The sequence below is a fragment of the Phascolarctos cinereus genome, unplaced genomic scaffold (genome assembly GCF_003287225.1).
Source record: "Phascolarctos cinereus isolate Bilbo 61053 unplaced genomic scaffold, phaCin_HiC Scaffold_2;HRSCAF=192, whole genome shotgun sequence".
Lineage (NCBI taxonomy): Eukaryota > Metazoa > Chordata > Mammalia > Diprotodontia > Phascolarctidae > Phascolarctos > Phascolarctos cinereus.
Window position 1 is genome coordinate 121,272,342 of NW_027555625.1, and position 15,924 is coordinate 121,288,265.

The 15,924-nt window shown below is 42.1% G+C and overlaps 2 protein-coding genes across 2 annotated transcripts in view; one reads left to right on the top strand and one right to left on the bottom strand.

Moving 5' to 3' along the window:
* CDS2 (CDP-diacylglycerol synthase 2) overlaps nt 1-4,135 on the bottom strand; it is an 85,320-nt gene extending 81,185 nt beyond the window's left edge. Inside the window, exon 1 of the mRNA XM_020985364.2 lies at nt 3,861-4,135. Within this exon, the coding sequence (XP_020841023.1) occupies nt 3,861-3,923 (63 nt within the window). The 5' untranslated portion in view covers nt 3,924-4,135. The remainder of the gene's footprint in view (nt 1-3,860) is intronic.
* Nucleotides 4,136-9,973: 5,838 nt separating this feature from the next.
* On the top strand, nt 9,974-15,237 carry PCNA (proliferating cell nuclear antigen). The gene is made up of 6 exons (XM_020985366.2): nt 9,974-10,390; nt 11,057-11,154; nt 11,244-11,311; nt 12,248-12,442; nt 14,442-14,565; nt 14,658-15,237. The coding sequence occupies exons 1-6, from the start codon at nt 10,170-10,172 to the stop codon at nt 14,735-14,737; spliced, it is 786 nt and encodes a 261-aa protein (XP_020841025.1). The 5' UTR covers nt 9,974-10,169; the 3' UTR covers nt 14,738-15,237.
* The last annotated feature ends 687 nt before the right edge of the window (nt 15,238-15,924 follow it).

Consider the following 15,924-nt stretch of genomic DNA (forward strand, 5'->3'; position numbering starts at 1 on the left):
GTAAAAAATCATTACTAAATCAGGCAGATAAAGATGAAATGAAACTAAGAACATGTACAACAATCCACCCATCTCATTCAAACAAGCTGCTGACGCTGGAAAAAAGAGAACTTAAAAATGCAAGGATGTTTGCCCTTGATTATCCCCATTTCTTACAAAAGCTTCACCGACATAAAAAGCAGTGGCCACAATTAGATTCCCAAAGCAGTTCAGAAACCACCTTAGCCAGCAAATACTTGGTCTACTTGCCAAGGAAGAAAACCATGATAACCAAGGGCAATACTGATTTAGACTAAAAACTCATTTGTAAAATACTATGTAGTGTAAGGGCTGAAACCTACAAACAGTAGTTAACACTCCATAAAACAGCAAAAGAAAACAAGCAACAGAAACAAAAACATTTCTACAAAAAACACTTGGTATGAGAACCAAATGAACCATACCATCCAAGAAGCTTTCATGAATTAAACTTGCAGAATAACAACAAACAGGCCTAAAATGGAATAGATTTTAGAAACTTTAACCTATCTTTATCAGTAAAACCACATCAGGACTCTAATACCTCAGTTACCCATGTGCTATATATAAGGAATCTGAAATTGTCATTTAGAAGACAGTTAGGAAGAATGGCTGAATCTTCTAGGTTGAATCTGCCCAAGTATACAAGGAAATCTGTTCAGGAGAGAATATATCTTAAAAGCATGGAGGAGCCATCTTATATCATATTTTAAGGAAGGGAAAACACCAAAAGAATGGAGGACAAAAGGCAGCAGCTAGGTGGTGCAGTGGATAGAGCACCGGCCCTGGAGTCAAGAGGACCCCAGTTCAAATTCAGCCTCAGACGCATAACACTCACTAGCTGTGTGACCATGGGAAAGTCACTTAACCCCATTGCCTAGCCAAAAAAAAAAGAAAGAATGGAGGTCAAAAACATACATACACAACTTATATTAATATTAATAATAATTAACATTTATCTAGGGCTTACTCTGTGCCAGATACTGTGCTAAGTGCTTTAAAATATCTCATTTGGTCTTCATAACAATCCTGCTGGTAGGTATAATTGTTATCCCATTTCACAGATGAAGAAACTAAGGCAAACAATGGTTAAATGACTTGCCCAGAATCACATAGCTAGTGTCTGAGGCCAGAGTTGAACTCAAGTCTTCCTAACTCCAGGTCCATCATCCTATCCACTTCACTACTTAGCTACCTAAAAATGTGATCAAGAGATTAATCATTAACTATTGACCTATATCTAACACATGTAATGACGGTTCTCTTAATTTAAAAAAAACATGAGGAAGGAACTTCAGGCAGATTTTAGCAAACTGTCTTCTACTGCAGACCACATATGCACAGTAACATAACTGACAAGTATGGAGAAGACAAGATTCCACTGTGATTATTGAATATAAAATCTTGCCCTGATTAGACCACATCTGGATTTTAGTAGCATTTTGTAATTCTAGGGGTCACATTTTAAAATAGACACTGAAGAACACAAAAATATTTCAGAGAAATAGACAGCTAGTACTCAAAATAACATCATACAAGCAATTGGTTGACTGACCCAGGGATGTTTAGTCTAGGACAAAAGAAGATAACTGAGGAGAGAAAGGAAGCAGTCATCAAATATATGGAGGGTTATCATCTGTAAGGGAAATAGACTTGTTCCATGTTTCTCCATAGGCCTAGACCACACAAGCAGCTTACTAACAATTATAGGTATATAACAAGGAAAGAGGCTGCCTCACAAAATAGCATGGAAGTATTTAAAAAGACAAATACATAAAGACCACTTCAGTGAAACCATGTCTGAGGTCTCTCTTCTACCTTCAGTAATCTCTGATTCCAACTCCAATCCTTCCCAACTGATACTGCTGCCCTCTCCCTTCTTGAGACTCTTGTCTCTTTGCGTCTAGGTAACACGCTCTTGCTCTCTAGCTATTCCTTCTTTATTTCTGCTTCCTCCTCTATCCCCATGTTCATTTTCCCTCTCTCTCATCACCCATTTTGGTGGCTTCAATTACACAGATGACTCCTGAATCTCCACGTCCAGTTCTAGTCCCTCTCCAAAAGATCTAGTCCCACATATTTCCACTTGGATGCCCGGCTTTCATGAACAATATGCTATCATGTTTAAAACTAAGCTTGCCGTCATCTTTCTCCAAACTAGCATTCACTCTGGAATTTCCTATTTCTATCATTTGTATTGTCATGCCCCAGAATCACTCAAGTTCAAAGTGCAGGCATTCTCTTCTTCCACATCCAGTACACTCTAAGTCTGGTTGATCCAACTTCTCACTAATGTATATTGAACCCTTTCTTTTTTTTTCCACTCCTGACTCTATCAACCTACTCAAGAGAGCTTGTTGTCCTTCCTCACCAAACCATCCTGCACCCCACTGCCAAATTACCTTCCTAAAACCTAGCTTTATACATCACCAACCTGCTGAAAACTTTCAAAGGCAGCATCATACTGCCTACATAATAAGACCCTCCACCATGGACCCTATCTCCTTCTCCAAGTTTATCTCCCATTACTGCTATTATCCCTCAAAATAGTACGCATTCCTACCCATACCTGGTTGCTGTCCCCTACTTGAAATTCCCTTCTTCATGCCTTCCCATCTAAGTCTTCTACTTCCTTTAAGACTCATAAGAGTCTCATCTTACCTAAAAAGACTTCCCTGACCACAATAACCTACAATCATTTATTTCTCTCCACTGAATTTCTATAATTTATTTATATACACTACCACCACATACAACCTATGCTGCCACATCTCTCAATTTATCTCTTCACTGAGACTGGAAATGCCTTTTTTTTTTTGCTCGAGGCAAAGGGGGTTAAGTGACTTGCCCAGGGTGACACTGAGGCTGAATTTGAACTGAGGTCCCCCCGACTCCAGGGCTGGTGATCATGCCACTCAGCTGCCCCAACCCCTTCTTTTTTCAACTAGACTCTAATTCCCTTATGTGAATTTATCTGGTATATAAATTTGTATCCCAAGCACACAGATAGGTGTCTTGTACTCAAATGTGGGCGATGTTTAATGGACAGTGACAACAACAAAAGGAACTTGTGCTGAAGATACCATATAGGGTATTTCACCTACTTTAGACTGAGCAGCTTGCACTGAAGTTGCCACGAGTCTCCCCTTACCCAAAATATAGAACTAGATTCTCAATTTCATCAACATATAGCTCCTACACTGAAAGGCTCGCTGACATATTTGCCTTGATTAGGATGCTTAGGGAACTTCGAATCTGTCTCCACATGATTGGTTTTATGCTTTGGGGAGGAGAAGGTGGAGTGTAAACCGGTAAGCACTTACTATAAAGCCACGTCTGCCAGGACGCTTCAGAAAGGACATCTGCCAATGCGGTCCATTTTAGGGAGGCGACCACAGGTCTCTTTCCTTGTTATTATTAAAGAAATGGCCTTCTGTCCATCCCTTCCTTGAAAGCTGCCATTTGGACGCCTCTTTCGTCGGGGAGCTCACAACTGATTAGGGACACCCTTAAAGCACAGCTGGTAAGGCCCTTGGGAGATAAGGAAACTGAGGCCCGGGAGCTAGGGCTGAGCCGCGGTTAAGCCCACGGAAGGGGCACAGCGGGGGCCGGAATGCAGGCCCCCCGACCTCCCGGGCAGCGCCCTCCACCCAGCACGCTGCCCACCTAGGCTTCCTCTCCGGCGACCATCCCGCCTCCCAATGCCGGCGCGCTCCGGGGCAGCCCCGCTCCCCCTTCCCCCGCACCCGGGAGAGCACCCCTCGAGCCCCGCGCTCCTCCCTCCCTTCCGCAAAGGCCGGAAAGGGCACACAGGACCCTCGGGCGCCCCTCACCCCCTTTACCTTGTCCTCCGCCTCCGGCCGCCCGTCGGACTCGTGGACTACCCTCTGCCTCAGTTCCGTCATTCTGGGGACGCAATCCTCCCTCGGGCCCCCGCCTTCTCTCCAAGAACGCTCTTTCCCTGCAGCCAAGCAGGAGTCTCGGGGCCCCCGCCTTCTCACAACCCGCCCCTCGGAGGGCGGACCTTCCCCACCGCCCGCCTGGGCCTCAGCAGAGCCCCCGTCGCCGCCCCCAGCTGGGCTGGAGAGCAGCTTCCTCCGGCGGGGCTCGGATCCGCTCAGCAGCCCCCCCCCCGCCCGGTGCAAATGAAAAGCGAAGCGAAGCAAGAGATGGAGAGAAAAAAGCTACGCAACCGAAGCTCACGCGAAGATACCCCCCAACGACAGCAGCCCCGCTAGGGTCTTTCGGAAGCTGCTTTTGCAGCGGCTCCGCCCAGATCCGAGACGCGGGGCACCCGCCCCCTCCACCTCCCCCGGGTCGGCCCCGCCCCGGACCGCACCCCCTCCTTCAACCCAGGCCGGGCGCCAGGCCGCCACTTCCTCTCCTCCCCTCCAGAGGGAGCCCGCGGGCGCAGGGCGCGGGAGCGCGCGAACAAGCGCGGGCCCGCCGGCCGCCAATCAGCCGAGTCACGCCACTTCGGAGGGCCGGGAGCTGGGAGACGAGCTCCCATTGGCTACCTGGCTCCTCGGAGAGAACGCCGAGCGGGGCTTCTTAACCTGGTTTACGTCATGAACCTTTAACAGCCTTTAACAGGCTAATGAAGCTCATCGGCTTTCTCAGAAGCTTGGTTTTGGAGGCATAAGATTTCAGGGGAAACTAATTCTATTGAAAGAGTAATCGAAATATTGAAGGCAAAAAAAAAGTTTATAGACCCAGGTTAAGAACCCCTGAGTCATAGAGAGAACAGTAGAATGTAAACTCCTCGAGGGCAGGCATTACTTCATTTTGGTCGCAGTATCCCTAGCACAGTGCTTCAGGCATCGTTCAAGAATAAACGTTCCTCGAATCAAAGGGACTTAGCGGTTTGGAGAGCAGAAGGAAGATGACTAGAGAAAGGGGGAGAGGGAGATCGAGGCTGAAGGATAAACAACGGCGGGGCGGGGCCGCAGTGTACTTAAGAGGAGAGTTCGCCAACAGCCGGGGGCGTGCCGGGGGGGGTCCTCTGGGATCCGGGGAGAAGTGCGCCCACTCCGCCGCGGGCAGAATGGGCCGTGCCGGAAACTGGCGGCCAGGGGCCCTGTGCGCACCCTGGGGAGGGAAGCGGGGCTGGCGGGCCGGCGGGCTCGGCTCCTAGCCGGCGGCTGGGTGACGTGACAGTTAAGCTGGGTTTTCCCGCGCCGCTTCTGGCCACGGGTTTTGATGGTAATGCGGAGCCCCTCCCCCACCCAGCCTTTGCCTCTTCCCCTTCCCCCCGCGATTCTCCCTGGCCCGCCCCATCCACCCCCAACTCGAGCTGTTCGCAAAAGCCGGGGGCGCTTCCAGGATGAGTTGTGACTGTGATGCACGTTACCTACCCAAGCCTAGGTCGTGGCCGGAGTCCGAGACCCCTTCACTCCAGCCCCCAGCCCCTCTCCGAGGTTCTCCTAGTGACCAGTGGCCGAGCCCGAAATTGGAAAGGGAGGAAAGGGGAGTGTGGCTGGTTCCGCCTCTCTAAGGCAGCCTCCCCTGTTCTGTGAAGCAGAAAGTGAGCAGACTTAACATCCGAAAGTACAGTTCGATGCTACTTGTTTCTGTGGGTGTGCTAGTTAATGTTTTAACAACCAGCACCCAGGGGTTAAAAAAATACAGGCAAAACGCTTCAAAATTTAACTATTAACAATTTTCCACCACTTTCTTAAGTCCACAGAATAAAACAATTTGTAGCCTGATTTTCTTTTTATGGATATCAAGAAGCATTTATTATTGATTTTGTTGTTCAGTCCTGTCTGCCTCTGCGTGACCCCTTTCGGGGTTTTCCTGGCAAAGATATTGGAATGGTTTGCTCTTTCCTCATCGTTTTGCAGATGAGGAAACTGAGGTAAACAGGGTTAAGTTACATGTCCAGGGTCACACAGCTACTAAGTGTTTGAATCGAATTTGAACTCAGGTCTATCCTGATTCAAGGCCTAGCATTCTATCCACTGAGCTACCTAGCTGCACCTTATTGTGTATATAGCTTGGTTTGGTTTGGGTTCTATCTCTTGCTCAGCTCCCATTAATGTGCTGATTTTTGAAGTATAAATGCTTACACCAAAATTTTAACAAGCTGGTAAGAGCTAGCCCCAGCATACCCCTGACCCATTTTCTCCTCTTTTGAGTTCCTTGCGAGCAGGAACTGTTTTAGGTTTTTTGCCTTTCACTGTATCCGCAGAGTTTAACATAGAGCCTGATATATATAGTAGGCACTTAATAAATGCATGTTGTCTGACTGTGATATGCTGGGATTACAAAGATGAATGACAGAATCTCCAAGTTGGAAGTGACCTCACCTAAGTTCAGTGTATACTTGGACAAGAATCCCCTCTACAATAATTCACTATTTAAAAATCACTGAACTAGTTGGTAAACATCAGAGTTCCTGTGCTCAAGAGGGTTAGTTTATACTGGAGGGGAAAAGATATAAGATAAACACAGTATAAAAGTGTGCAAGAATGGTAGGAAATGATGAAGGCAAAAGACAGACAGTGCTGTAGGAGGAAAAACTATTTCAGATTGAAGGATCCGGAAAGGATTCACTTCACAGAGATCCTTGAATTAGGATTTGAAAGGAAGAAAAGAAAATATGAAGATAAGAAATCAATGCATTCCAGAATGGGCCTGAATACTCAGGGATGACACTGGAGCTGGAAATGAGAGCCATCTGAGTCATCTGCATAGAGATAATAGTTAAACCCTTGGGAACTGGAGAGATGACAAAAGAAGCTAGAACCAAAACTAAACTATGCACAATAATAAATCCTTGTTAATATCAATCAACAAGCATTTATAGTGCTTCCAATATATCAAGAACAGTGCTAAAGATTGATGAGACAGGAAAAAAAGGAAAAGGCTTTGCCCTCAGGGAGCTTACATTCTATGAATGAAATAAACATGTACATATATAGAAAGATCCAAAACACATACAAGGTAGTTCCTGGGGAAAGGCATTTTGCTAGGAGGATTGAGTATGGCCTTATGTAGAAAGGGGTAGCCGTTAAGTGGCTCAATAGATAGAGTACTGGGCCTGGAGTCAGGAAGATCTGAGTTCAAATCTAGCCTCAGACACTAGCTGTGAGACCCTGGGCAAGTCATTTTACCCTGTTTGCCTTAGTTTCCTCATCTGTAAAATAAGCTGGAAGAAAAAATGGCAAACCACTCCAGTATCTTTGCCAAGAAGTGACACATGAGCTGAGTTTTGAAGGAAGCTAATGATTCTAAAAAGCAAAGCTGAGGTAAAAAATTACCTTTTTATCCCTAGAGGACAACTTGTACAAAGGTACAGATACATGAGCTAGAACGTCATATGAGGAACATATATTATTCCTCAGATACTGTTCCTGGTTCCAAATTCTGGTTATTTTGACACCACTGCTCATTCTCCCTTACAGTATGTTAGTAGCATTTCTACAACTTAATTAGAGGTCAATTCCTCTGGTTCCTCCTAGACCACAACCCTAAGTCCACAAAGATTTGGGAGGAGGAAAATTTTAGGAAGGAGTCTATCCACAAGTATTTATTTTCCTAGCTCTCTGCTAGGAGCCGGGGATACAAAATGCAAAGACTGAAACAATCCCTTCTCCCAAGGAGCTTATGTGGGGAGCTTCTAATGGGGAAGTCAACAAATACATACTGGCCTTATAGATGCCATCAATATGTAGTGATCAAAACAAATAAATACAAAGTAGTCAAATACAAGGTATTTAGTGGAGGGAGGGCACTAATCCTAGTGATTAGAAGGGATAAGGAAGGCTTTCACATGGAAAACAGTGCTTGAGCTTAAAGCAAGAGAGGGACCCTGAGGTAGAGCTAAGGAGGGAATGCATGCCAGGGACATGGGACTGCTGGTGCAAAGGCATGGAAATGAGAGATGGGCTATCTCTCTATAATAAATAAAAAGAAGGCAAATTTGACAGAAGTAAAGTCCGATAAGGCCAGAAAGATAGGTTGGAGCCAGATTGTAAAGGGCTTTTAAAAGCTAAATAAAGGAACAACAACAAAAAAGCAGTAGAAAGCCACAGTACCATAGTAGCTGATTAACAGATCACATGGCCAAGAAGCTGATACAATAATCTGGGAAGGAGAGGGGAGAATAAGCATTTGTATAGTTCCTACAATCTGCCAGATACTGTGCTAATTAGCCCTACTAGATAGATGCTATTATTAGCTCCATTTTACAGATAAGAAAATTAAGACACTTAAGTGCCTTGCCCAGGATCATACAGCCAATCATAATAATAGCTAACATTTATATAGGGCTTACTATGTGCCAGATGCTTTACAAATATTATCCCATTTGATCCTCAAAACAATCCTAGGAGATAAGCACTATTATTATCATCTCCATTTTACAGATGAGGAAACTAAGGCAAACATAGTACCTAAGGTCACACAGCTAATAATTCTCTGCATTTAGATTGGAACTCAGATCTTCCTGATTCCAGGCCCCGCACTGGTTCTTTCCAAGACATATCAACCTCAATATGTCTGAAACTGAACTCATCTTTCTCCCCAAATTCTCCCCTCTTCCAAACCTCACTATCTCTGTTGAAGGCACCAGCCTCACAGGTTTGTAAACTCCACGTTATCCTTAACTCCCCATTCTCCATTATATTTATCTATCCAATCAGTTGCCACATCTTGCCATTTCTACCTCCAGAACATTGTTTCTCTTCAGACTACTCTCCACTCACACAGCTACCACATCAACCTATGTCTGTGGTAATTAAACTTATGAGAACTGATGAGGTTCCCGAGAGAATGTAGAGAATACCTCACTACTCGTTGCCTTCAGAGCCTGTGGCCTTTCAGATGCACTGAGTTGTATGTGCTAAGAGTTGGAGATATACAGACTAAAGTGAAAATGGTCTCTGAATTCAAAGATCTTATATTCTACCATTGGGACACAGATATTCATTAACCAGAATGTGTCCTTCTCTTGGGCTGACTTTTATCTGCTGGGTGGCCTTCTGGTGAGAAGGGAAAAACAGGCCTCAGCCTCTCTCTATCCATGACTTGGACATATAGGTGTAATAAGTAGAAGTTAGAAAGCTTGGAAAAAATTATCATACTGAGCAAATTGATTTTGTAAAATGCAAAACGCAAACACCTACATCTTCCAGACTCCTCAGCAATGTTTAGATAAATCAGTCTTTTAACTCATTTATATCTTTAACTATACTATTCTCAGTTTTCAAGTTTCATTATTATAATCTATACTTCATTTTTTTCATTTTCACCTCCCCTTGTCATTTTTTAAAATTTATTTTTAACATTCATTTTTTAAAATCTATTTTCTTTTTTTGCTTAGGCAATCGGGGTTAAGTGACTTGCCCAGGGTCACCCAGCTAGTAGGTATCAAGCGTCTGGATTTGAACTCAGGTTCTCCTGATTCCAAGGCTGGAGCTCTATCCACTGTGCCACCTAACTGCCCATTAATTTTTTTTTCAATTTTGAGTTCCAAATTGTCTCCCTCCTTACTGCCCCCTCCCACCTATTAAGAAGGCAAGCAGTATGATATCAATTGTACACATGAAATCATGCAAAACATATTTCCATATTATCCATGTTGGGATAAAAAAAGCAAAAAACCCTCTACTCTTCAACTCTAGGAGGCCTCAATTTCCTCATCTGTAAATTGAAAGGATTAGATAAAATGATCTCCCATGCCGCTTCCAGCTCTAAATCCCACTCTCCAAGGAAAAAGGCACCTTCCTAGAATTAGGTTACAATTCCAAAACATCCCCCAATCCCAATTAAAAAAGATTGAGAATAGATTAGATGAACCTGAACAAGCCCGGGCAATTACGAAAGGAGGGGTAAACCCGCTTCCTCTGATTGGCTCAGGGGATTTCGGTGAGGCTTTCGTGATGGGATTGGTCGACAAAGCACCAGTAGCGTTATCGAGGAGGCGGGCGGTTACGCCGTGACGTCACAGCGACTTGCCGGCGAGAGCGCGAGCAGGAGAAGCGGAGCCTCATTTGGTTAGAGGCGGCTGGTGTGCGTGTTTCTCTGTGTCCGCGTCTCCTCTCGGGCCGAGGACCTCCCTTCAGTGGGTGAGCCCAGCTCTCCTTCCCCTCGGGCCTAGGCCTACTTTGTTTTTCCTCATTTCTGCTCTGGTATCTCTGTTCGCCACCATGTTCGAGGCAAGACTAGTGCAGGGCTCCATCCTCAAGAAGGTGCTGGAGGCTCTGAAGGACTTCATCAATGAGGCCTGCTGGGACATCAGCTCGGGCGGGGTGAACCTGCAGAGCATGGACTCGTCCCACATCTCCCTGGTGCAGCTCACCCTCCGCTCGGAGGGCTTCGATACCTACCGCTGCGACCGCAACCTGGCCATGGGCGTTAATCTCACCAGGTAAGCACGACCTGTGCCCGAACTTGGGTTTGGTGGTGGAGTAAACAGAGTATTCCTTCCCCCTTCCCCCGGGCTTCTCCCGAGGTTCTTGGCGGGAACGCGGCGGAACGGGGTAGTTCTTGCTGCCCGGGCCGGGGAGAGGAAGGGGGGGACGGGCGCGCCTCATTGGCCCCGGGGGCGGCGGGGGGCGGGACCAGGCTGTAGCGCGCGGTTTGGGAAAGGGGAAGCGCGCCCCGGCCGCCTCCCGCCCAACGTCATTTCGGCGCCAAGCTCACAATGCGGTCCGAGAGGCTGTGGCGGGAAGGCTCCCCGAGGCGACTCCGAAGCTTCGAATGCAGAGTAAAAACCATGCCGCCCTCCACGAGAGGCTTTCTGGCCCGAGCGAGCCTGGCCGGAAAGGAGGCGGCGGGCCGGTTACGGAGGGGCCCGGCTGTCTTTGCGGCTGAACTTAAAAAAAAAAAAAAAAGTATGTCTTAGGTGGGGAAATACGCTATGCCCTCTACCACCAAAATGTGCCACTTGGGTCTCCTGTTTTCATCCCCCTGACACATCTCGGTGTCCATTAGGTGAAGATAGCCAGTTGCAATAATAGAAGTAATCCCTTTGGGACTTTTCTGGACGGTGTAGATTAATATACTTATTTATTCCTTGCTCTTCACTGTCTAGCATGTCCAAAATTTTAAAATGTGCCAGCAACGAAGATATTATTACCCTAAGGGCCGAAGACAATGCAGATACCCTTGCGTTGATATTCGAGGCACCAAGTAAGTTGTCTACTATGAATGCATACCCCACTTTTAAATTAGTCCGTTAATACTGAAATATAAAGTGGCATATTATGTTTTATTTGTAGATCAGGAAAAAGTGTCAGACTATGAGATGAAATTAATGGATTTAGATGTTGAACAACTTGGAATTCCAGTAAGTATCAAGGTTTCTTGCTGTGTGTCTAATTATAATAGTTAAATAAAATACACTAATGTGACCAGAACCAGTTTCTAATATTTACATATTTGAGGTTCTAATATGTAAAGAAAATTTTTGCAAGAGAAAGAAAAGCTTAATAATGTGGTATTCGTTTTAACTTATTATGTACTATGTCGTCTATTCAACGAAATACTGGGTTAAATAATGGTCTAAAATCAGAGCTTGGATCTTATTTCTCCTTGTGTTTGAATTATTACAAATGAATAACAACAAAAATCAGGATTTGAGCCCTAGGTCTTCAGTCACCAAAAACATTAGTTAATTTCCACCATGTTAGGCAGACTCTGCCCTCTTAACTTACTCTCATTAGATCTCTTCTCCTATAATGTTTCTTAATTTATAAGCTCATTTAAGCTTATAAGTAGCTTTTAGTAGATTTTAATTATTTCAAGGGAAGATAAATTTTTATTATCTATATCAAAGTAGAAAAGTGATTGGATATTAAAATTTCCAATACAAAAATAATAGATTTGTTTTTGGAAGACACAAGTTTCGGTAAATTATATATCTGCCTATCTTTATGTATCTATCAGGGCTGTTAATGTTAAGAACCCAGTATCTGGTAGGGTGACTGGGATCGAAGATCTTGATCATTTCAGAATACATTCAAGAAAAATGGATTTGGCTATTTATAACTATTAAATGTGCTTTTTACTTGCTTCTTTTTATATAAAACATTCCTTTCAAAAAACAGTTGTATTCTTAAGCTTTGAACCATTTGCTAAATAAATTGTCATAACTTAAAATTATCTTTTTGGAGTAGATGTTATTCAAAAGAATGCCGTTTCGTTGCTTTTATTTTTTTCAGCAAATGAGATTGATGACAAATTTAAACTCTTAAATATATTCAAAGTTGTTTTTGTATTACAGGAACAAGAATATAGTTGTGTAGTGAAAATGCCTTCTGGTGAATTTGCAAGAATCTGTCGGGATCTCAGTCATATTGGAGATGCTGTTGTAATTTCCTGTGCAAAAGATGGTGTGAAATTTTCTGCCAGTGGAGAACTGGGAAGTGGAAATGTAAAACTGTCACAGACAAGTAATGTTGACAAAGAGGAGGAAGCTGTAAGTCACATCTAGATCTTCAGAAAATAATTTATGTGCAGTAAATGACAGTATTGGTAAAACAAAATAACCTGTCTAGACTAGAATAATAGGTTGAAATTCTAAATATTAAATGGGTATAATTTGATATTCAAATGAAAGTCATTGGTAGAGACCTATTTGGTTTTTGGTGTATTTTCCAACTTTATCTTAGATAATAAAATTTGTAAAAGTGGAATGACATGCCTTCTACCTGTGGAACATAAGATCATAGATTTACAATTGGAAAAGGACTTCACAGATCATTGAGGCTAACCCCCTTGTTTTTTACAGATGAGAAAACAAGCCCAGCTTAAGAGATTTGTCCAAGGCCAGGCAGGAAGATTAGCATAGCAATTTTGAAAACCACAAATTAACTGTAGCTAGTTTTGAGACTCCTTCTAAAATGAGTTAGAGGCAGAATCCCTTTTCCACAACAATGCACCCTAACTCCAGCAGCTGTATCATTTTCTGAAGGGGTGTATAGAAAAGTCAGATGATGAGAAATTGGTTGTATTGTTTTTAAAGTTCAGTATGGAATCCAGGTTAATGTTAAGTTATGTAAAACCACAGTTTATTAGAGTTAGTTGGAACCAGCACCCTCATTTATAAATGAAGAGACTAAACCTAGAGGTTAAGTGATTTGTGTGAGGTCCCCTCTAGTGGTTTGGTTAGCTTAAGAACCAGATCTTTTACAAACTTTGTTATACTCTTCTACCTGTCTTGAATTTGATGTAGTTTTTTAATATGACTCATAGAATTGACCATATTTCACTTTGTATTGAAATGTGTTATATCTTGTATTTACCATAAGCTTCTAGCACAGTGGTTTGCATGTAGGCGCTCAGTTAGTCTTTCATTTAGGTGTTTAATTATACTTTAAACTCTAGGTGTTAAAGTAGACAATAGGTTTCCCAAAAAAATTATCAACAGAAAGTATGATTGTAAATTAATGAGGAAATTAACCAGAATCCCCAAACCTTTCAGATCAGTGTACAGTTGTAATAACTTTATTATAAAACACTTTGGCTTCTTTTATACCTACCTGCATGTTATTTTTTAATGAATTTTATTATTAATATTTTGGTTTTGCATCACCTTCATTTTCCAGTACAATATATCCCTTTCTACTAAGCCATCCCTTATAACAACAAATAAGAGGGAAAATTCAGCAAACCTACAATCAGCCATACCAATTTAACCAAGCTTGATGTTACACCTATAGCATATTCCTCCCCATTTCTACAAAGAAGGGAAGGAAATGCCTTCACATCTCTTCTTTGCAGCCAAGTATAATTTCACAGCCTTCAGTCTCAATTTTTCTTTTGTCTTTCTGCTTACATTGTTGTAGTCTTTGTGGATGTTGTTTTTCTGGTTCTTATTAATTCATTTTGCATCAATGAAGAGTTCTTATCTAAACAAGGGATTAAGGGCAATTCAAAACATAATTTTGTTTATATAAAAGTTGAGCTTTTGCATGAACAAAATTAATGCAACTAAAAGTTAAGGAAGACAGTTGAGAAAGGGTTAATATCTTATTACATTTCTGATAGTCTTTTATCCTAGGTAACTAACAAATATAAGAAACCAAAAGCCATTCTCCTGTTGATGCATAGTTAAAGGATACAAGCAAATAGTTCTCAAAAATTATAAACTATTAGAATCATGTGAAAGGTTATCTAAATTTCTAATAAGAAATGCAAATCAAAATAATTATCAGGTTCTGCTTCATACTCAGCAAATTGGAAAGGATTACAAAGAGTGGGAAGTGTTGGAGGGATTATGGGGGAAATGGGCATACTAATGGCACATTTTCAAAAAACTGTAAAAGAATCATAAAAACTCAGCCCCACCTTAGAACCGGGGAGATTAAAGTGAAATTTTTAAGGAAATGCCCAAAGAAAAATACCTAATCAAGTTTCCAATTGAATTTACTGTAAGATAGAACAGATTTATTTCTAAGACTTCTCTATTCCTTTAGGTTACAATAGAGATGAATGAGCCAGTTCAGTTGACCTTTGCACTTCGATACCTGAATTTCTTTACCAAAGCCACTCCACTTTCTCCTACAGTAACACTCAGTATGTCTGCAGATGTACCACTTGGTAAGATAATAAATTACTTCATCTTCAATCAATGGATTTAAAGTGATCCTTTTCATAATGCTACCAAATGATTAACTTTTTTTTTCTTTTAGTTGTAGAGTATAAGATTGCAGATATGGGCCACTTAAAATATTACCTGGCTCCCAAGATTGAGGATGAAGGAGGATCTTAGACATGCTTCATTCCTAAGAAGATAAAGGGGGGAAAGCTCTTAAAGAGAACAGATTTTGAGATATTCAACAATATGTTTAACTGTTAAGTCTTCAGTCTTAACTTTCAATTTGTACCTCTAGGTACACATATGTAGATAACTTTCTGTAAATATAGTACTTCTTTCCACATAATTTGTTTTAAAAAATCCAAAGTTGGATCTTAATACTATTACCCTAGACCATGCCTTATTTAGAAATTCTATTTTAGATGTTTTTATAGCAACAAACTCCTTTTGTAATTCTAACAGAAAAGGGGGATGTCTTGAATTTAAATAAAGTTATATAGGAATTGAGCTCTTCAGAGTAGTGCTTTCAAACAGGGCCCTGCTCTGCTGCAGAAATTTTCGTGGATTCTCAACTATAGATATTGTAAAAATTACTTGCTGATATTTTTATTTTTCATCCTGGAGCTGTTGAATATAAAACGTGTGGAAATAGCAATAAAAGGATATTTCAAATATTAGTGAGTATGTGATTTCTTTGCACAAATATATATCTTTATATAAATAGAGTGGTAGATATTGAGAAGCTATTTCAGGGCCTTTGATTATCTAAGGTTTATAGACTTAGGTGAGGAGGGAGTGAAATCTATGCTCTTATTCATACCTAAATTGAAGAACACCATCAAACATTTCTGTAGTATACAGTAACATTTAGCTTTGGCCATAAGAATCAAGGAATTAGAACTTAAATCATGGAATAATGAGGTGCATAAAGAGTTGAGATTCCGAAATTAGTCACATTCTTGAATTCTATTCCCTGGTCTGCTACTCACTATGTAATGTCACTTAACCTCTGTGGGCTTCTTTCCTCATTGATAGAGGTAAGGAGGTGGACTAGATGACTGACCTTCAAGATCCCTTCTGGCTCTAGATCTAAGATTCTGCAGTTCAGAAATTAATGTTTTGTGTCCTTTATGTGTTTCCAACTTGATGTCCTTAGTTCTTCCCAGATAAGAGTTCTAATTCAAGTTGCATGGGTTGACACCAACATGTTCGTGTTTTTGCCTATTTCTGTTTGAGGTAAATGTGTATGGCCTTTCATATGTACTATAGGTTTAATTATCTCAGTAAGCATCTTGATCAGGGGTGGGGAACCTGTGGTCTTCCAGATCCTCAAGTGTGGCCCTTTGACTGAATCCAAACTT

Excerpts from the sequence above, each read along its gene's own strand:
- PCNA (XM_020985366.2), top strand. The coding sequence starts at position 10,170 with ATGTTCGAGGCAAGACTAGTGCAGGGCTCCATCCTCAAGAAGGTGCTG. Across the intron at positions 10,391-11,056 it reads ATGGGCGTTAATCTCACCAG|CATGTCCAAAATTTTAAAAT; the intron begins GTAAGCACGACC and ends TTCACTGTCTAG. Across the intron at positions 11,155-11,243 it reads GTTGATATTCGAGGCACCAA|ATCAGGAAAAAGTGTCAGAC; the intron begins GTAAGTTGTCTA and ends TTTTATTTGTAG.